Source organism: Dysidea avara, chromosome 13 (genome assembly GCF_963678975.1).
Source record: "Dysidea avara chromosome 13, odDysAvar1.4, whole genome shotgun sequence".
NCBI classification, from domain to species: domain Eukaryota; kingdom Metazoa; phylum Porifera; class Demospongiae; order Dictyoceratida; family Dysideidae; genus Dysidea; species Dysidea avara.
The window spans coordinates 12,606,613-12,627,503 of NC_089284.1; the positions used below are offsets into that span (position 1 = coordinate 12,606,613).

A 20,891-nucleotide genomic window follows, 5' to 3' on the forward strand; every position below is an offset into this window, starting at 1 on the left:
TTGAAGTAGTGAATTTATAATTCTAGTTTTAATTTACAAACAGATTTCGTGAGAAAAATTTGATTAGTGCTGTGGTTGAAATCTAACACTACCTGGTAATTTGATATAATAAGCAACAGTGGTAACCATTAATCAGTATTCCAAAAATGGAGTGAATTCATTGCTTGGATAACTTATTTGAAGTCTGGTTGAATATTCAATGAAATACGAATTCTTAATCTTATAAATTTATATTAATCTCTTGTGAGCTCGCTTGTTTCTTGAGATAGTGCAACAAGTGAGTATATATACATACCTCGATTTGTGTAGCTGTTATGACCTAGCTTGTCACATCCATATATGGCCACTAAGTACAATATCAAGGAGTTTACTCCTTGTTTCTAAATAATGCGCTCCGTTGATAACCAGTTAGGCATCCAGTCTCGTCCCAACCGCTATTTCCCTTTTATTTTCCCCCACCCAAATACAAAAGGGAAAATAGCGGTCTGGGCACGAGACTATTAGGCTTTATAGATCCTTCACACCCCCAGCTATATTGTACAGTTGTGCCAGGTCAGTGCATAGACTACTGTAGATCAGGACCTGTGCCATATTGATTCTCGTTAATTATCTATGATGAAATATACATGTCATCTTTGATACTGGGTGTGCACTGTGCAGAGGTTGAGCCAAACTAGTACATTTGTTCTCAATCACAGCAACCATGCTAGGATGTGTGGCCAAAGTCAGGCAAGGCCTTGAATGTGTAATAGGTAGTAAGATGATAAGTCAAACTTTTCCAGTGTCTTGAAATATATGCAGCACGGAAAAATGATCAAGAAAGACCTGCGTGATAGCCTTAAGGCTTACTACTGGATGTAGTCATAGAATAGTGGCTCTAGTCCTTGGTTTATTTCCAGGTATTCTCACATCACTTTCCACCTGGCTAGATTTGATCATTATTGTTGATGTGCATAAGCACTTGGATGTATTGAGAAAGACTGCATGGCCATTGTTAGCAACAAAGAAATAATGTTTCTACCTGCTCAAGATAGCAAATAGGTGTATTTGTGTTGACTTTTGGTAACCCTTATAGTGCCAGACAGCCTCTTGTTGCTATAGGACTCCACATTAAAATTGAGGAAGTGGCTGATTCGATCTACTTTGCTTGGTTCAATGAATGGCTTTGAAGAATACCTTGCTGGCATAAGGAAGTACTTGTGTAACTAAGAGATTAATAAGTATGGTCTATTTGGTACTTGTGTAGCTAGCTGTGCATGTGTTGGGTGTCATGTGGCGTTATGTGTTTTTGTACACAGCACAGCCTAAGCCAATAGTGGGGATTGATAAACATAGCTACTGCATTATGTGTATATTTTATTGCAAGCACATAAAAGAGGCCACTTTAATGTACATGTAGGAGGTACATGTCATTGTCATTGCGACCATTACCACAAGTATGAGTTATTGCATGTCTGTGGCCAGAAACATATTGAGTGTAGCAACTGACGTATGCTATGTATATGCTGTGTTATGGTCAAAATAACAGGAATTTATGATTATATTTGCTGGAAGACTTTAGAGTTCTTGTATTTGTCGTGCTGTATACTTTTTTTTGTTGCAAAAAAGGTCTTGCAAAAGTTGCTAGTGGTCAGGGAAGCATTCTTCACATTTTTTGGACTTCATGATTCATCATCACAACTTGCTAAATGTCAAGAACTATCAGTACATGTATTTGTGTTACTAAAAACACCACACTCAACTCTTTGACCGTCACCTTATACATTTTACACTGTCTGAAAAACGTTGACACGGGAGTCCTACATCTATTGACATGGTCAAGTGACATTTTACAATACTTTAATGCAAATATATACAAAAATATTCTTTGTTTCTACTACCAAGACTCTTGCTACTACATGTATATACATATGTTAGGTACATATTGGGTACACTACTTGTGTGTAGTTCACTGTGTGCCTGGGAACAGCAGAGACATCAACTGAGAGGCCTAAAAGCGCATGATAATAATATGTAATATACAATATACCGTATAGAGGGAAACTTTGGCGATTTGCTGTAAATTTGCCAATGTTTAACCCGCCAATTTACCTGTAGTGCCTCACATTAGTATCTTTACTGCTAAACATTGAGGTTGAATTTGCCAAAGTTTATTTCACCAAATGCAATTAGCTTGCAATTCACCAAAGTTTACCCCCAAAATGTATTAGACTATATGGAGGTCTAAATATTTTAAGGCTAAAATTTTTGCTGATAACCCCCAAGACCGTGAAATCAGCGAAAATTTCCCCCCTCGAAATATTTAGGCTATACAGTATACTGCACACACACACTACTGCCAGCAGACAAACACATACCTCACTACATGACTTGGGTACAAGAATGTCATCATGTATGCTACTGGAAGACAACAGTTGTTTTAGTAATTACAACAAATAATATGTAAGACTCAAGGGGCAGGCAACTATGGCCTATGGCTTCCATGAATAAAATTATGCTTTTTGTATGAAGCTGTAAAACCAACACAGATACTCAACTCACCTTTTGAATAAAACATGTTGTGGGTTAGACATTGAACTTCTGTTTAGTGCATATCTGAGTGGAATACTCCAAAGCATGTACAAATTATGGAGTGGTTGTATTTTTCGCTCTAAAGTGATTCTGCTCCTACAGCTAATAGTGAAACTCTCCAAAAATTCTTGTAGTAGCTTGTAATAGTATTATCTTTTTAAAGTATGGAAACAGATTTTTAGGTATGACTACTACAGCCTCAGAAAACCAAATTAATTTTAAGGAGATTGCCGTTTTCATAGAAAAGTTTAGAGAATTCAACAGCTCATTTGACTTCAAAAAATTAGTTTCATACTTTTGTTACAAGGAGCAGATGACAGAGTTTAAGAAGCATGGGACCAAAGCTGAGAGACTAGATTCAAAATTTGTGAAATTGTGCCTATTTTATCCAAGTTTTATAGTCAATACTTCTAACTGGAGATGATGATTTTTATGTACCAAAAACACATCTGGGAGTCGAAAGCAAGCAGAGATTAATGAAAACAATCATTTTGTATGTGAAGCCATAGGAATTAGCAGTAACTTGTGCTCATACATACATACATGGTGAAATAGGTCACTGTATAATGAAGTCAGTAGTCTATGATGACCATTACACTACTGAAGACCAGGAGTGGTCTTATTTATAGGTGCTACATAAAATAAAAGAAGTGACCAGTATGTAACAAGAGTGTAACCTGTGTAACATGGACACCTGTGGTAGTGGAACTATCTAGGATTGGGAAGCAATTTAGATAAAAAGATTATCTATGCACGTAGATGTCTAATCACTTATAAGAATGAATTTACTTATTGGATAATAGCATCTTGATCTATTGTAAATCAACCACAGTCAGATGGAAAACTTGTCAAAGGTTTCAAACTAGTTGGGGAAGTGATAAAATTTCTGAGCACTACATGACTTTATGTCAACAAGTATGTTTACAAAACAGTCCTATGATGTCATATCATTGTCAAGATAATATCTATTATTGCAATAAAATGGTTTGTTATTTATTGAATGCCACATTAACAGGTGTCCAGTATGTATGTACACACATCACATGTTGCATGAGCTAATCAAAGGAAGAGACTGATATACCTTTGTTGTACAATGGAGTTAAAACATGAAGCTGCATTGTCTCTCTTAACTACAATCAAGACACTTGCACCAGTAGTGAAGATGTTATCCACTTTCTATAAAACCAAATGATACAAACTTATACACACGGTACCGCCCAAACGCAACATTGCGAGCATTAATTGCACACGATTAAAAACTCACTCGAAAAGGGGGCTTCGTTTGCGAGTCTTCATCCTTCCAGTTGAGGGACGAAGAGTTGCAAACAAAATGCCTGCCACACCCCCTTTTCAAGCGAGTGTTTTGACTGTGTGCAATTGTTGCTCGCGACGTTGCGTTTTGGGCGGTACCATACATACATACATACACACACGTACGTACACGCACACATACATACAAACCACTGACCCTTTTATTGTCACAAGACAATGTTGACAGTATCCTTTTGGCTGTTTCATGAGAGAAGCACACGGCCTCCATGCACACTACAGTGAACTTCAAAGTTAACAGATTATCCAGCTCAGAGGCTAAGTTGTAGCAGTCACTACACAGTACACTTGATGGTACAATAATACAGTTGATCTCTGTGAGGGGAGAATCTTCTGGAGTCATGCAATTGTGGACAAACATCTGACTGGTGATCTTGTTAACTGCAGCTGGTATAATCTGTATGAACAATAAGTATAGGTAACTTGTAACACGTGCCCCTTATGCAGTATATGTGTGCTACATGTATACTTACACTATACTGTACAGTAAGCTGATTACCTGGTTGTCTGCTGTATGGCTAGTTTGTTCACAGCATAGTCCACTTGGAAAAAACCTTAGCAAATCTTGCGAGGCATGAAAATAACTATGCGAACCTAAAACACAACATATGATAAACTGTACGTGCCTGGTGTACACAAAAATGTTACAGTGGTACCTCTCTTTCTGCCCAAGAATGATCAGTCAATGTCCAATATATTGGACATAATCACATGGACTTATATAAGCTCCCATAACATTAACAATAGAAAGAATTCACTAACACCATGAATTTCCTGATAAAACAATACCAAAGATTGGAATATGTATCTCCTCTGACAGGCTGTTCAAAGAAGGAAGCTCTTCCATAATTGCCCGATACCGGCCAGTAGTCACCCTTATATTTCCATCATGCTTTGTCCCAAGGCATTAAACCAAATATCATTAGACTCCTCACATGATTGGTACACAAAAGATCACATAACTACATTTACCTGATACATGGATGAATTTTTTAGTGAGACAATGTTGTCTTCATCACAAGTGTAGAATAAAACCAAGAGTTAATAATAGTGGAGTATTATTAACTCTTGCTAACATTGTTTAGGTATTTTTACTGTAGTAGTGCATAAAACAAAGTTATATTTATGTCATCCCCTAATTGTTTAACAGCAGGACAGAGCTTGCTTATAATACAAAGTTATACATTCCTCCATACTAAAAAAATAACGTGGTTCTTGAAGGGCTTTCAGATGAGGTCCCACTGTACTGTACAAATGCACACACATACAAGCTGAGCTTAACTTACAATACACTGAGTCAAGTAGAGCAGGATCACCAGCAATGAATGATAGAACATCGTATTCCAAGTACCATACAGCATTGAAATGCTCCAGACAAACAATGTAACATTGTGATGACAATGGTGTTGTTGGAGCAGCCTAGTTAACAATGGATACATCAACTATCACATTCACTATACAACCACTACTAAATGCCTGAATGAAGTCTTAACCCCTTGACCATGAAACTCTATTGAATGTACAAAAATTCCCAGATCAGTTGGTGACTTGACTGCACACTACTCTAAGGTGCCACACAGCCTGGCATCATTCAAACTATATACATAAATAGCACAACTGCATTACAAGGTCCCTCACTGCTTACCAACTGTTGTCACTTCTACCTCTTATCATACGCACACATGCACACACACACACACACTTGCACACACACAAAATACACCGCACACAACAAATACTACGTACATACGTACCTGTTGCAGTGATTTGGCTGCTATTCTCTGACTTGATCTCATATTTAACCACATTTCATTAGTTATCTCAACCAGTCTTAAACCAACTATGCCAAAATCATGCCTTGATAATCTATCAAGGATCTTGACAAACAGTTTGAAAGCTGTTATTTTTACAGCCAAAATTGAAACACACTTTGTGTTGTCTTCTTCAACTGCTTGAAACACACTAGGAACAGAGAGAGATCGAGGAGGTAAGTATGGTGATAAATGCCTGGTGTCAAAATCGGGAAATAGTTCTTTACTAGCGAAAAGCAATGAGGCCAACTGCAAACCAGAAATGTTAGTGACAGTTAACAAAATTGGTGAATGCTGAAAAGAACTGTTTTCAAGAAATAGTGTTTTGATTCTTTCACTAACATTGATGCCTCTGAAAACCACTGCCATAAAAGGTTGTGTAAAGAAATCAGTAACGGTGGTGCCTCGCTGTAAAAACTCCAAGCAATCGTCCAGAAACTTTGTCTCTTGCAAAGCCTGTCTCTCTAGCTTGGGTAACCATTTGATACCCAACAATTCAAACTGGCCCAACAAGTCATGTTGCATCTCTCCCTTGCATGTTTGCTTGTCAGGCTCAAATTGAAACTCTATGGGATCTTCACGATCAAAACCAGCCACCTCACAGCAAAGTACTATCTGCAAACCAGTTACAAGCTTTTGAATATGGCACTCTTGAGAAAAACATACCACAGATAATTCTTCTTTAAATGAAACAAAGCTTTCTGGACCTTTTTTCATAGATGCGAGCTTGGATGATGAAAAATGAGGTTTTGCTGGAACTTCCGTAAAAGACTTAATTGTGGACAGAACCACATCTGAATAAGGAGTAATACGAAGTTCACTCAGCAATGAAGCACTGTTTATAGTTTTGAAATGTACAGCAAGTTTTTCTTCTAAACATGTAGAGAGAAGGCTTGAATGGTACATGGCATTCTCTCTGCTGAGAATTAGCATCAGTGAAGGCATTGGTGGAGGAGTGTTATCTGCAAAAGGAGACAATGGAGAGATGGGGGATAAAGGAGAACCCTTGAAGTTCTTAGAGGGAGAAGAAGGAGTGAAATTGTCCATTTTATCATCGCTAGACAGTGAAAGCATACGAGCTCTTTTAGGGTTCAGTCTCATTCGTTTTATACCACACACTTCATAACCACTTTGATCACAAGCAGCGAATACATTGAAATATTGTGAAGGAGGCACTTTAGGGGATACAGTTAAAATGATCTTTGTTTGGTTAGCTGCAAACAAGCATGGTGCTATTGTAGGTGTTGTGGGCGTGCTTGGTTCCACTAACTCACACTTTGGGCTGTCTGCAAATCTTACTTTTTGCCACTTTCTTTTTTCTGCCTTAGTTGCTGCATCATTGATTCCAAATACAGCTTTGGTTTTAATACATGCTCTGCCACCAAACCATTTGGCAAGAGCATACAAAGCCTTATGAGTGTTCCTGGAAAACCACATCATTTCACTTTCAGAGTTACCATACAGAGCACTAAGAGAATTAGGATCTGTGACTTTAGCAAGTTCATGATCTCCTGGCCCCACAATCTCCACCCATTGATTGATGGCATGCGGTCCTCTGATTGCTAACGCTAGAGCCAAATCTGTCTGCTTTACATATTCACTAGGCTCACAGTCAGCCTCATAAACTAGCCTCATCCCGGCTAAGTCAAGACCAGACAAAGCAACAAAATCCAACACTGAAAAAATAAACTTTGCATTTCCCAACCAACTATGACGTATAACAGCTACCGTTGTTTCAATATCGTTCAGTAGAGAAAGATTAGTGCCATCATCTTTATCAAGCTTCTCCCAGTAAAAACTGATAGGCAGAAAAAATTGTGAGACATCTTCAGTGAGACTTACAATGTCACTCATTGGACAGGCAAGCAGGTTGTCTTCATCACAAACAGTTTCCAGAATCACAGGTGGTACTTCAGTGCCAGTCTTCTCAGCAATCCATTCTAATGTAGTTGTATTCAACCAAGATATGAGCTTCTTAGAATCCTGCGATGCGTCATCCCTATCTTCATTATTATCGGACAGTGTTGTCGATAATGCTATAACAATTGCAGGCCTACCATTGAACATTGTCTGTTTTATCCCAGTAACAAGAAATGGAATCTCAGTGTAAGTAGCTTCGCCAACTGCTAGCTTAACAAACAGAGCTATCAGCCAGGATTTAGTCAGTTTCAGTGCAGCAATCTCAGCATCATTTTCAACTACAGGTAGACCACTAGAGTCCAGTTCAATAGTCAGTAATGCATTAGTAGTTGCTGAACAACTAGTCTGGTCTAATATTGGCTCAAACGTGGCTTCCTGTAAACAGTGAGACAATAGTACACATGTACACTAGCACACCACACACACACACACACGCACGCACACACACTGATACAGTAAAGGATGTAAAATTATTGTGGCTTCATGATATTGTGTAATACTGCTCTTTCACATTAGATTTTGTAAAGAGCATACATACTTTAAGCATGACATGCGATCTTAACAACAAACAATGTGTAGCTGCAAGCAAATTTTAACACCAGAAAATTGATCAATGAAATAGGACAGTATCTTATTATTCACCCTTACTAAGTAATATGAATGTACCACAGAATTATAAAATAGTTTTGTTCACAATTTGTACAAAAATTGTATCATTTGGGCTTGGTATTTATCAATCATAAACTTCACTTTTAGAAATACATATATTTGTAAATTTAGACATGAATACATACTTATACAGGTGAACATACACATAGTGGAAGTCTACAATGTATGTATATACCTTATCATAGATTATACTTTCTGATAGGAAAGCACCAAACCCCATCCTTGCATTGATCTGAGCTTCAAGCCTCGTCTTGATCTTGTCAACATCTTCAGCTTGGCTCACACAAGGAGCCACACTAGCTGAAACATTATTTCCAGCATCAGAAGGATTACTAGCTGGGTCAACATTAGGAATGGACACTTCTGGTGACCCTGAAGTGACTTTAACATCACGAGAACTTTCTTTGTCAGTTTTTTGCTTGCTTTTTGAAACGTCTTCCTTCTTTTGGTCTTTAGCAGCAGCTTGTGTTTTCTTTTTCTTGGCATGCTTTCGCACTTTACTTTTCTTGCCAATTTTACTCACAGTCGTAGGACTTTCTTGAGACTTGTTTTTGGTCACCAACACACTTGTAACTTCCAAGATGTCAGTCTCAGCTACTAAAGAAGTCACTGGAGCTAAGTGCTGCAATGGTAAACTGTGTTTTAACATTTCTGACCATGATTGAACACCTGTTGACAGTTCTGTACCAGTTTGGTCAGATAATGGTATTGTAGAGCATGGTGATGATGGAATGTCTGGTGTTTTATCTTCCATTGATGAGTCAAAGCTATGTGACTTTACTTGTTGCCTGTATGAAGCCCAGTCTGTATCATCTTCACTTGAATCATCACCATTATGAGAGCTTAAAGATGGAGTTCAGAAATGCAGTAAAATTGTATAAATGGCATTTATATACATATATAATTTTGACCAGATTTGAGATAATTCCCTGGCTTCCCCACTGACTGCACACAAAATTCAAACTCATCTTTTACCACAAACGGACAGTTTGGAATGATTTTAGGCTCATGGAGAAGCCCAAATTGGACATCTTGCTTTCACTCTCGTCTTCTTCTCCATTTTATACTGCTATACGGATGGACCTCCCCCACCCACCACCACTATTACTAATATTACTACCTGCACCCATGAGAAAAGCTGCCCCAAACAAGGCATAATGAGGGCATTAGAAACTTATACACCCACACAGTGATAGCTAATAAACAGATAATACAGTGTAGCTTGGTATGAATTTTATCCGCATATTCACAAAGGGTTCAGTGAGCAAATGTACCTGTAGTACATATTGTCAGGAGTGCATCAAATCCTATGGACAAGGGAGCATGTAACTCTGTAAACAGCAAAATTCAAACATAGCTGCCATGTACTATAATAAGTAACTTTTAAAATTTCCTAATTAGGATATTATGCGGAGGCGCATGCTCGAGTACATCATGTTTCCACTGCAACAAAGCGAAGCTATGGAAACGAAGTTCAATGGCACGACGGAGGAATAGTAGCACAGGCTTAGCAGGACCATCTTTCTACAGTCACTAATCACATGAAATCACGCAAAATTACTCCACTTGATTATTCCAAGCTCTACCTTTGACTCGACGATCTTCCTATCGAAGCAGCTTTACATAAGGTGATGGAGTAGCAGCTCATTCAGTGTATCCCTGTTGCGCGTAAGAATGATGTAACCAATAAATATACATAGTAGCACTTTTGAATTTCGCCTGCAGTATTGGTAGTGTACGGAGTTACACGCTCCCTTGTCCATAGGATTCAATGAGCTCCTGATATTGTACATGCACAAAATCAACAAATATTAGTTACACATACAGACACACAGACAGGCAATGATAGATATATACATACATCTTACATACCTTGATGGAAGCAACTTGTCCATCATCAACTTTTTTGCTTTGGAGCTCAACTGTATACGACTCTCCTAATAAACCAAAAAACAATTGCACACAAGAATTATTTTTCTCTGTGTCATACAATAGCTACAACAAACTAGTCAACAAAGATACAAACAAATGGTTTAAATTAGTGAACCAGAACAATACATACATGTACACATGCAGCACACACACAAACATACCGTTGGTGCAGTCTTTTGGGGCCTCAAGTCAACAAATATAGTTGAATCTTCTTCACGAGTGTATGACTCTACATATCAACAAATAGTATCATAATTTGTGCTGTAAAGCCTTAATAAATAAATAAATAAACAAAATAAATAAATAATGTGACTAAAACAAGCAATTATGCTGTGTACGCATATATTATATTGAAAAAAAAGAAACCATGCTTTGGCTTCATATCATATTGTTGCAGACGTTATGCATGGATGTATGTACTACAATATGGCCTTGTGCTAGAGTAGTGCATAAAACCAATTCACAAAATACCCTAAGGCTTGAGCAATTGTACACTAAGATGTACAGTGGTCTGGTTTACACTGTGACACACTACATGTTACATACAAACAATTCAGTATGTGAATAGGAGACTGGCATTGTACAAAGACACTCAATACCTGTTTTGTTATCACCTTCCCGATGTTGTACATGTTTATGCATATTGACATTTTTCTCTTTCACTTTGCCATCGTCACAGTTTGAATTTGATGGTAGAAGCTTTTCATTTAGTTTGCACAGTTCGCCCATAAGCTGTGTGTCTGTGAGAGGCTGGGCTACAGACAGTTCAGCATCGTGAGCTGCATTCTGTGATGTAAGAGTAGAATCATCTAATTCTGAATCTAACAAAGTGTCCATGAAATTCTCGAGGTCTTCCAGCTTTGCCATACACAAAATGGGACCGTTTTCTTTCACAGTTATTTCAGAGACTGTTTCTACAGTTGTAGTGCTACTGTAAACTACTGTGTTACCAGGTTCTGAAGATGCTATTTCCACTGCTTTCTCTATGTAAAGGACTTTTCTTTCTGTGTCTACAGTAGAAACCGTATCTTCTTCTGGAGCACTACTGGAATGAGGGGGATCGTCACCTTTATCACTGTTCTCAGTACAAATAGAAGAGTCTGCTCCTGCAGCAGCTGTAGCATTACAACTATCTTTCACTTCAAAAGAAGGCTTGATAAGCTCTGGTGCTACTGCATCCTGAGGTAAAGAAAATAGTACATCAACTTACCCACACACACCTAAGGTATGTGGTGTACTGTCCCAATTACAGTACACCTATACAAATAGTTGACAAGTACATTATGTTAAAAATGAAGTACGTAATTATATCTGAAGCACCAAAACTGATGCTTTTCTACATTTTTCACCAAACTGATAAACAGCTTGGAAATGACTACTTATGTACTAGCGAGTATTACAGTAGGTTCTGTAGTTGTTATGGCAACTACAAGCTATAACTAGATACCTGCTGAGTACAATAGTAAGTGACAAGTTATTTTACAGCCTAAAACAGACTATTTTACAAACAGCGACAGCAGGTATAAAACTTTTACTGCTTAAAGTATTACCAATGGGCGCTAGATAGAATGAATGCACACGTACCTCATCCTCTGAGCTTTCCAAATTGAAGTCCGCGGATGGCAAATCACCCCCTAGCTGCTTATAAATGTCTTCAATTTGGCTCATCACGTGCATACAATGAACGAAAATAGAGATCAGCTCCGTCTGCACACCCTAGTGCACACCTTGTAAACACGACAACCGGATACTCTCAGGCCTCGTATCAGACTCAGTATACAGTAATGTAAAACGATAATACCCGGAAAATAATGATAAGAAGGCTACTAGTCATTCCGAGTCATTCAGTATAAACGATGAGGGTTTTGGTCGTAGTCATAGTGCTACAGTTGATCTCCGTAATAACTGGCTCTGAAGATCTAGCTGAAGATCAACGGAGGGAGATATGCCGTGACCTCGGGTTCGTTGCCACGAACGACTTCATAACGGTTAAGTTTCAAGGTTTGTTATTATATCCGGTACATACGTTAGACTGGCTGACATGTGTTGCTTGGCTATAAAATCCACAAACTTGAACACACATGGTTGTTGCAATTATTCAACTGTGGATGTAGTACATACACAATTGCAAAACCACCAGTTCGGCCAGTATGTCATTGGTTATCTTGCACTTGGTATATTCAGTAGACAAGGCCATAATGAAGTACATAAAAAATGTGCTGTGTACACAATGATTATCTCAAGATTATCCGTAGTATAAGTTAGCTCCTGAAACTAAAGAGAGTGTATGATATAGCCAATAAAGTGGTACGTATATTGGTTTACATGTATATGTGTCATGTGGTGTTCCAAGAACTATCCAAGGAAATGTACGCACACACATTTGTTTGGATGGATACCAATGATTATTATATAATAACTTCCTGTAGAGTGTATAGAAGCTGTAGGATTAGCATAAAAAACAAAATTAGTGAGATACGCTTGACTACATAGAAATTTTATGTCATTCATGGTCTTTTATCTCATATTATGTCATGACATAACTTGTGTTATGTCGTCATAACAAATATGTAAAATGAGAAGTGGCTTCTCATATCAAAATTACTGCCCATTGGTATGTACTTCTGTTGATTTTGTTATTGTTATTAGTGCTTTACAGTGACGTACTTTCACTGTCACATACAACATATAGTGAACTATGTCAACTAACCAGACAGTGTGATACTTATCGATTTGGGGCACCCTTCCTCTGCTTCAGTCAGCCAATAATTTGTGGTATGAGTTACTTTTTGACTTTGTAGTATTGATGTTTATAGGAAGTTTCTTGACAAAGTTGTTACCAGACTGTAATTCCTTTGGGTGTCACCTCCAAAGAATAGGGTATGGATTACAAGGCTGCGTGCAAATGTATGTATGTCATGGTATACGACATGTCATGGCTACATAGATTGTATGTCACAACTATTGTCACGTGACTTTGCTATTGTCAGAGTATGCTCAACTGATACGAACATACTGAAATGTAGATGATTTTTTGGTGTGGACCTTTTTCGATATTTTCCAGCCTACTTATTGCAGATTAATTAATTTAAAACTCAAATACTTACACACATACATCCCCTGTACGAAGCCGATTTACTAATTCCATATTCATTTTTGAGATTAAAGGATAATGATGTAACTGAATTATCCTGTGTATTTTATTACTAAGTAACTGTAAGTTTAAAAGTGAGATTTAAAAAGAGAAACAAAATCCGATGTTTTGGTATATGCGTGATGTATACTTTTTACATGTTTGTATGCATGTATACTACACAGGTGTTACTCAAAATGAACTAAAGATCAGAATAGGCTGTTCTGATCGTCCAGATATATGGTGTAGGGTGGTGTTTAGTGGGAACTGCTCTTGTGTCCAGCACAACACTAGTAAGGAGTCTCCTCCTGGTTTTCCTGGGATGATTTCATTTGACAACAAGACTATTAACATTAAAATTAACAAGTCAATTTTTCCAAGTTATTCTGGTAGTTTTGTGGCGTGTGCAGTTGATAAAAGTATTTACAAAGTCTTGCACATTGCATGTGAGTTCTATATGGTGTGCATGTGCAATCCATACATGAGTGTATGTATGTGTATGTATGTACGTGTGTGTGTGTGTGTGTGTGTGTGTGTGTGTGTGTGTGTGTGTGTGTGTGTGTGTGTGTGTGTGTGTGTGTGTGTGTGTGTGTGTGTGTGTGTACATGTGCATGTGCGCATGCATGAGTGTGTGTGTGTGTGTGAAGAGCATGTGTTTCTTAACTTTTTCATTTTCATGAATATCACACACTTAAAAATAGCAAAAAGATTTTTTTTGTGCGCATCAAACAATTTAGCTTACTATTGTATGCCTATATATGTACTTAATTAAAACTATACCTGCAAGTATTATTTTCTGTTGTCAATAGCAACACACACAACAGTTAACAACGATGATGATGAAGATGCCAAGGTACGACAGGCTGCTGTTAACACCATCATTGTATGCCTGCTCTCCATCCTGATCTGCGTTGGTCCCTGCTTTGTTCTGACATTCATTGGTAAATATCGGCAAGAACAACTAAGACAGAAGATCATTGAAGAAGAGAAGGAGTGCACCACCACTAATGTACTGGGACCACCTACTAAAGTGTACAGAGAACAGTCAAGACAGGCGTTTGAAAGAAATTTTTCAGAGACTACTCTTATCTTACCAAAGAATAGTACCAGTTCGGTGGGATCTATTTACAGCCTTGGTGGAGAGCACTGTTTTAAGCTAGAATTACTAGGTATGTACCTTAATTACTATCTGGGAAATGATTTATGTAGACAAAATATATATATATAATTTATTTATTAAGGCTTTACAGCACAAGTGCTGAAGGTCTGTAGGACACCTGGTCCTACAGCCTGTATAAAGTTGTTGATTACTATATAGCCTATCAAGATAAAGGTAATAATTTTACTATCTAGATGATAGTAAATCTTTGTAATCTAAGTTGTATCAATAGTCAGATCACTGGTAAGCTTCTGTAAAGGTGTTGTCGGAAGGACTATCACATGATTTTAAGTCAATAAATATGTAAAACTTTGCTTACAATACAGTATGCACCATATAACATTTCTCTTATTGAGGTAAAATAAATTTCACTTGTCAAGATAAGTTTTGCTATTATCGCACAGCTCTATTAATTATAACCATAGGTTGTGGGAAAGGAGGGGTCTCAGAATAATAGGATAACATAGCCTAAATTAGAGTGGGGCTGAAATCTGTGATGAAAGGTTGATGATATTTCAAAACATTCAAATACCCTAATAGAACAGTTAAGCACTTCTTTTTCTAGGTATCAAACCACTCATCTTCACTCACACCTGCATCTCTTCCCACTGTACCGAATGTTTCCAAGAGGTTTTTATGAGTGCTACATGTATGTGAGTTTTAACCTTACACGGATGTAGTAATGCTACTAACTTTTCCAAAGCAGCTTTTCATTGACTGCAAATAGCCTGTTTTGAATACTTACAGCTGAATGAGAGGATAGTTTAATTAAAATGCTTCAAATTGCATCTAGTGTGTGTGTTGTGTGTGTGTGTCCATGGATTAAAGACACTTTGTTTGTAACACAGAAAAAGCTATGAAGATTCACCTAATCTGGTAAAGGTCTAGATTCGCAACAGAAACTACCTCATTAGTGCTCGATCCTTTTGCGGATGTTTGTAGTATCGGTGCCTCGATCGTAAATCAATGCCAGCTAAATGTTGTCTGTTCTTAGCATTTGTCCAATCCAATTTGGAGCTGTGCCACATTCATTAAATGCGCAAACTGTTTTACAAGTGATTCTATTATTGCTGACAGCCTTTGAATCACTCACACACTATGGTACTGTGAACATTAAGAGATGCCTTTGAAGTCAATTCAACAGTATGCTACTGGCTATGATTCAGGCCAACTTACATATGTGGTAATAAAGAGGTCTTCACTACGTTTTAAAAAAGATTACACTGGTGTAGTATAACTTTCTAGTGTCCACATTAGTGGGCTTCATTGTGTAGTACCCATTCAGTATTGTTTACATTACTAGCCCATGGAAGAACATCAGACTATTGGAGAGGAGTGTACACTGGTCCACTGCCTTGTGGAAATGACAAGAACTCTGTTTGTATAAAGATGTCTATTGGTGAGTGACGCAACTCATATGGTTTTAGTTATACTGTATATGTGATGTGTATTGGTTTAGCTACTGGCCAAGAAAAGATGCTACTAACTGAGGCAGAAATCTTGAAACAGCTTCCACCGCATAATCATGTTATTAATTTCTTACTCAGCATGTCATCTAAAGGTACGTACTCACAATTTGTGTAGTGTACTATATCATAGTTCATGAATTTTTTTATTCTCAAATTTCATTGTATCAGGACTCACTTGATGCTTATTGCGTCCGTAATATGAGTAAATAAAATTCTTGAGATTTGTCAGTCTATGAGATTAAAATATGAAAAGTTTGCTGAGAAGGAACCCAACAAAGGGGCTATGGTGTGCTAAACTGTTGGTTAAAATAGCTGCAGTATGTATCAGAAAAATAGAGTTGTACCAAATCTTTTTTTCTGTTGAACTTACTGCTGTGTATATGAATATACAAGCTATAAGCTTTCCTTTTATGGTGAACATAAGTTCTTGTTGTTTTTTGTGTTTACACACGTATAGCTGAGGGACCAGTTATGATTTATGAGTTGGCATGGTACAGAGATCTTTACTCTTTCTTGTGTGCCAAGAGGAAGGCGATAGTGACAGAGATCAAAGATCAGTGGTCTCTGCTAGGGTCTAACATTGGTGGAAGCTCTGCCTATGGTACTCCCAATCGTCCATCGTTACTCATCGACATCCCTGAACTGTTGGAGACATACTCTTTGTCTGCACCATTCAAAAGTCCGTTACTGCAGCGTCTATCTGATCTCGACTATTTTGTTTTTGCTCATCAAATTGCCAGTGGAATGGAATATCTTTCATCACGTAATGTAAGATACGTTAATGTATATTGTGATAAATAACTTCGTAGTTGTAACTGTAACACAATATGTTTTTTCTGTTGTTCATCTTTCTGTCTCCTACACGGAAACTCAAAAATGACCTGCTCAAAATGACATTTCAAAATAAATTTTCTCTTATGGCTTAGGTGTACTATAAATTTGACCACATGTGTACTAATGTAGAGAAGTATACCCATGTCAGTCTGTACATATGTCTGTACCAGACACACATGCATCCAGTTATATTGACTAGTAGTCTTGTTGTAATCAGATATAACTTTGCAAGTTTGGCCATATTGTACAACTACAATGTGTGTTGTACTAGAGTAGATGAATGTTAATGAAGTATTGAATTATCATGAATGCATCATGTGTAATTGCACACATTCGTAGCTTGAGTCTGATATGAGTTTCTTGAGGTAGTGTAATTCTAGGAGGACACATTTACATTTGTGTGCATTATGTATGGTGCATTGATGTGCATGAAGTATTGAGAGGCTGGAGAATATTTATTTGTGTTTTATGTGCTTCATTTCAGATTGTGCACAAGCAATTAACATGTGAGAGTGTATTGATATTTGAAAACTTTGTTCTCAAGCTGACAAATTTTGACGTAAGAGACAGTTCTAGCACTGACCAACCTGAAAAGCATTCCACGACTACGAGAGCAGTAAGTGTGTATGTATGAAGTACTGTAATAATGTACAGTGGGACCTCTCACAAACAAGGGTCAAACTGTTTGTGTAACTGTGAACAGCATATTGCCCTTGAATCAGATTCCAGGATACTTTAACATACCGTATTTCCTTGCTGCACCTTCAACAGTAGCCACACATGTGTGGTATGTGCCACATTTGAGCGTCAAGTAGTGATCGAGTTAGCTGCATCAATATTTTGGAACTAATGCTGCAGCATTCAACCAAGGAAATACGGTAGTTGCAAGGTATTTGGAATAGAGGGATATACTTTTATTGTTACTCTAGGAGTCATAAGCCCCACAAGGCGCCTTGTGGTGCTTATTGGTTCCTGGTTACACATAAGTAATATAAATTTACGCTGCATTACATGCATATATGTACAATGTACATATTTTTTTCTTATCAGCCGGCCATTGAAAGAGCACAAGTGATTGCTAGGACTATTTCAGTGAGTAATGTTGTCCTGATTAAGGTTTTAAAATTATTCATACTCAGTGTCTTGTTATTTGTGTATGTGTTTGAATACTGTTCAAGAAGTAAATGGCAGTCACTATACTGAACAAGGTGATTAGGTATTTGATGTTGCATAGTCTGACACAGTGATGTTAGCATGCTCAAATATGAGGACACTAAATCTAGGCACTTAGTTGACATCCCATCTTATAATACATTTCTTTTCTGGCCTGAAAATTATTTGGTGTGTCCCTGTAGTACATGCAGGCTCCACTGAATGTGACTGCTACACTGTCCAATGTTGATGCTAATTGGGGGAATTACCTGTGTCTATTTAATGATGTACTTACAGGGACGTCCTAGTGTTAAGTGGCAAGCTCCAGAAGTGATGAAGAGTGAGACTTACAGTTCTGAAAGTGACGTGTAAGTGTATTTGTACTTTGGAGGCCAGTGCTTAATTTACTGTATAACTGTATTCATTGTTTGCTCAAATAAGCACTGGGTCCTGATTGAAGGCTGGAGTGATTAATGTTACAGTAACACAACTATCTATGATTCAAGCTGATCACTACATGGCTTTTACAGCTAGCTGTATTAGCAAATTAGGTGCTTATTTTCTATTTTTAGAACCTATTTTTAGAAGTGTTTTTATTCTAAAAATAGTTCATGTCTAATTAGATAGTCATTGATGAATATGGCTTCATTGGTTCAATAGGAGACACTGTATTGCTTGTTAAACCAGAATTGATTAATATGGCTTCTTGTACACTGTACAGTTAACCTCTTTAGAACCTAATGAATGGCATCAGACATTATTGAAGTGGCCTGGTTGAGAAATACAAATTAGGGATCTGCTTGTCATGTCTTATTAATGAGGTCATTAAGTACTGGAATCTACTTGGTGTGATCATGATAGCGATAACAGAGATGGCTACTAAGTAAAGCTTCATTGTTTTAGTTGTCCAACTAGTTTCTGTAATATATTGTGTAATGGATGCTACTGATTTTGATTGTTATAAGGAGGTTGAATTGTACATATTGTAGATACATCAAAAACTGTCCTAACATTGTATGTATTTTATTTGAAAGAGGCTTCACTGTACGTACATATGAACATCTGTATAGAATGCATTGGTTCATTTTGTTTTAGGTGGTCCTATGGAATGACGCTATGGGAGATAACTAATTACGGTAAGTTAAAGTATTAATATGTGTTTGTTGATGTGTACAAGAGATGTCAAATCAACAGGCACAGTACAGTGGGGTAGTACTGTAATTGGTGATAGAATTGCAAATGCATACCATATACACTGCAATATATTATGCACGCGCGTGTGATTGTGTGTGTGTCTGTGTGTGATGTGTGTGTTTGTCTGTGTGTGCGCATGTGTGTCTGTGTAGTATCTGTGTGTGTTGTATGTGTAGTGTAGCGCGTATGTATGTGTGTGTGCGTGTGTTGTGTGCATGCATGTGTGTGTTACACATAAGCATTTGTTGTTTTTTGTTGACTAGGAGACACACCCTTTGACGATGTTGTTTTGAGACTGCTGTTAAGAGCAATTGAAGAGGAAAATTATCCATTGAAGGCAGAAAATTGCAATGCAGACTTGTTAGTAAATTAATGTTCACGATTAAAATGCTTGTGCTTGTTTGTACTATAAATTACCTGGCATTCAATGTATTGTTGAAATGAAATGTACTAAACCCTACTAGGTGTGTAAAGTCTCAAGCTACTAGTATAGCCAATTTTTCTTTCACAAGGTCCTACTCTCTGAATAGAACATATCAGTAGTAAACAGTAAACTACTCTAATTGAACAGTCAACTTTTAGTTTAAACCGTGTAAATGCATAACATTTGTAGTATGTCACTGTCACTGACAAATAGTTTTATGCATGTCTTGTAGTATACTACTTTACTGGAGTACACTACTTTACTGGAGTACACACTATTAGTTCAATTGTGTTAAATCAAAATGACTTTGGCCCTTATGTCTAAACCTGCAGGTACTCATTAATGAAGTCTTGTTGGAAGAGAAAAGGTCATCGACCTTCATTCACCAACCTCCTGAACAGTATACATAAGCATCTGATGCAGCAACAGGTGAATATTTGTGTAGTATTAAGGCCAGGCAAACTTGAGTACTTGTTTCTCATCCACAAAAATTTGGATTTCCATGCAGGCGGCAGGTCATTTTTCATTATTCATTGTTAAAGAAAATACTCCAAATCAAGCTGTCTGTTACTATAAAGGTTAACTAAAGCCTTTTAAGAACTAGTACTTACGTTTTACCACTATTTCTGGTGTGCAATTGACAATCACATTTGCTGTGCTGTAAAATGATAGCCAGCCTTCTTAGAATCAAAATACGTTAGTCTTGTATGGTCAAACAGCAGCTAGGCGCGCTTATAATTATCAATTGATAAGCACCACGCGAAGAGTGGGTCTGGCGACACAAGACTAAAAATAATTGAAAACAGCAATAATGAAATTATAGGCAGTTGGGTAAAAAGGGATGTGGGCGGGGATGAGAAACAATTAATCAAGTTTGCCTGGCCTAAGGGACCATTCATTATGCAACATACGCAAGCAGACCACACACACACATGCATGTGTACACTGTTTACGTGAAAGTAATCTCTTTTCTGTTTGTATAGACTGAAAAGACAGGGACTATACGGTTGGATGACAGTGCTAACCCATCATTTGTTAACCCATCATTTTTGGAGTCTGATGTGTAAAGATGTTCAATTGTAATGCAATGCCCACTGCTGTCTCAATTTATTCACCTAACCGAATGTAATGTGCACATTTTTACTACATGTCTAGATATGTACATAATTTTATAGCTAACCCTAAAAGTATTGTATTATTTTTCTACATTATATTTCTGTATTTGTATTTGATTTTACCATATAACTTACTGTTGAGCTTTCATTCCCTGCTACAACAGGCTTTCAGTAGCTTT

General features: G+C 37.4%; 2 protein-coding genes and 1 long non-coding RNA gene across 4 annotated transcripts; 2 read left to right on the plus strand and 1 right to left on the minus strand.

Moving 5' to 3' along the window:
- Positions 1 to 141: 141 nt before the first annotated feature.
- LOC136243766 (uncharacterized) lies at positions 142 to 1,903 on the plus strand. Its single transcript, XR_010694984.1, has 2 exons — positions 142 to 277; positions 1,609 to 1,903. It is a non-coding gene; the product is annotated as an uncharacterized lncRNA (long non-coding RNA).
- LOC136243763 (dynein axonemal assembly factor 8-like) lies at positions 1,818 to 11,997 on the minus strand. Of its 2 annotated transcripts, none has more exons than XM_066035371.1 (12): positions 11,817 to 11,997; positions 10,832 to 11,411; positions 10,394 to 10,461; positions 10,173 to 10,237; positions 8,476 to 9,142; positions 5,655 to 8,006; positions 5,187 to 5,319; positions 4,400 to 4,494; positions 4,040 to 4,297; positions 3,653 to 3,747; positions 2,358 to 2,397; positions 1,818 to 1,990 (listed from the first exon to the last, which is right to left on the minus strand). In XM_066035371.1, the coding sequence occupies exons 1-12, from the start codon at positions 11,907 to 11,909 to the stop codon at positions 1,949 to 1,951; spliced, it is 4,488 nt and encodes a 1,495-aa protein (XP_065891443.1). In that variant the 5' UTR covers positions 11,910 to 11,997; the 3' UTR covers positions 1,818 to 1,948. The 2 variants fall into 2 exon arrangements, with proteins under 2 accessions (XP_065891443.1, XP_065891442.1); XM_066035370.1 differs by having other exon boundaries at positions 2,358 to 2,400; positions 11,817 to 11,996.
- On the plus strand, positions 11,995 to 20,860 carry LOC136243764 (myoblast growth factor receptor egl-15-like). Its single transcript, XM_066035372.1, has 13 exons — positions 11,995 to 12,233; positions 13,551 to 13,811; positions 14,175 to 14,534; positions 15,828 to 15,923; positions 15,984 to 16,085; positions 16,451 to 16,761; positions 17,312 to 17,443; positions 17,878 to 17,919; positions 18,277 to 18,347; positions 19,075 to 19,115; positions 19,437 to 19,533; positions 19,930 to 20,026; positions 20,581 to 20,860. The coding sequence occupies exons 1-13, from the start codon at positions 12,089 to 12,091 to the stop codon at positions 20,662 to 20,664; spliced, it is 1,839 nt and encodes a 612-aa protein (XP_065891444.1). The 5' UTR covers positions 11,995 to 12,088; the 3' UTR covers positions 20,665 to 20,860.
- Positions 20,861 to 20,891: the final 31 nt, after the last annotated feature.

Excerpts from the sequence above, each read along its gene's own strand:
- LOC136243763 (XM_066035370.1), bottom strand. The coding sequence starts at position 11,909 with ATGCACGTGATGAGCCAAATTGAAGACATTTATAAGCAGCTAGGGGGT. Across the intron at positions 4,495-5,186 it reads TCTACTTGACTCAGTGTATT|GTTCGCATAGTTATTTTCAT; the intron begins GTAAGTTAAGCT and ends GTTGTGTTTTAG. Across the intron at positions 1,991-2,357 it reads TACCCAAGTCATGTAGTGAG|GCCTCTCAGTTGATGTCTCT; the intron begins GTATGTGTTTGT and ends ATGCGCTTTTAG.
- LOC136243764 (XM_066035372.1), top strand. The coding sequence starts at position 12,089 with ATGAGGGTTTTGGTCGTAGTCATAGTGCTACAGTTGATCTCCGTAATA. Across the intron at positions 12,234-13,550 it reads CATAACGGTTAAGTTTCAAG|GTGTTACTCAAAATGAACTA; the intron begins GTTTGTTATTAT and ends TATACTACACAG. Across the intron at positions 20,027-20,580 it reads AGCATCTGATGCAGCAACAG|ACTGAAAAGACAGGGACTAT; the intron begins GTGAATATTTGT and ends CTGTTTGTATAG.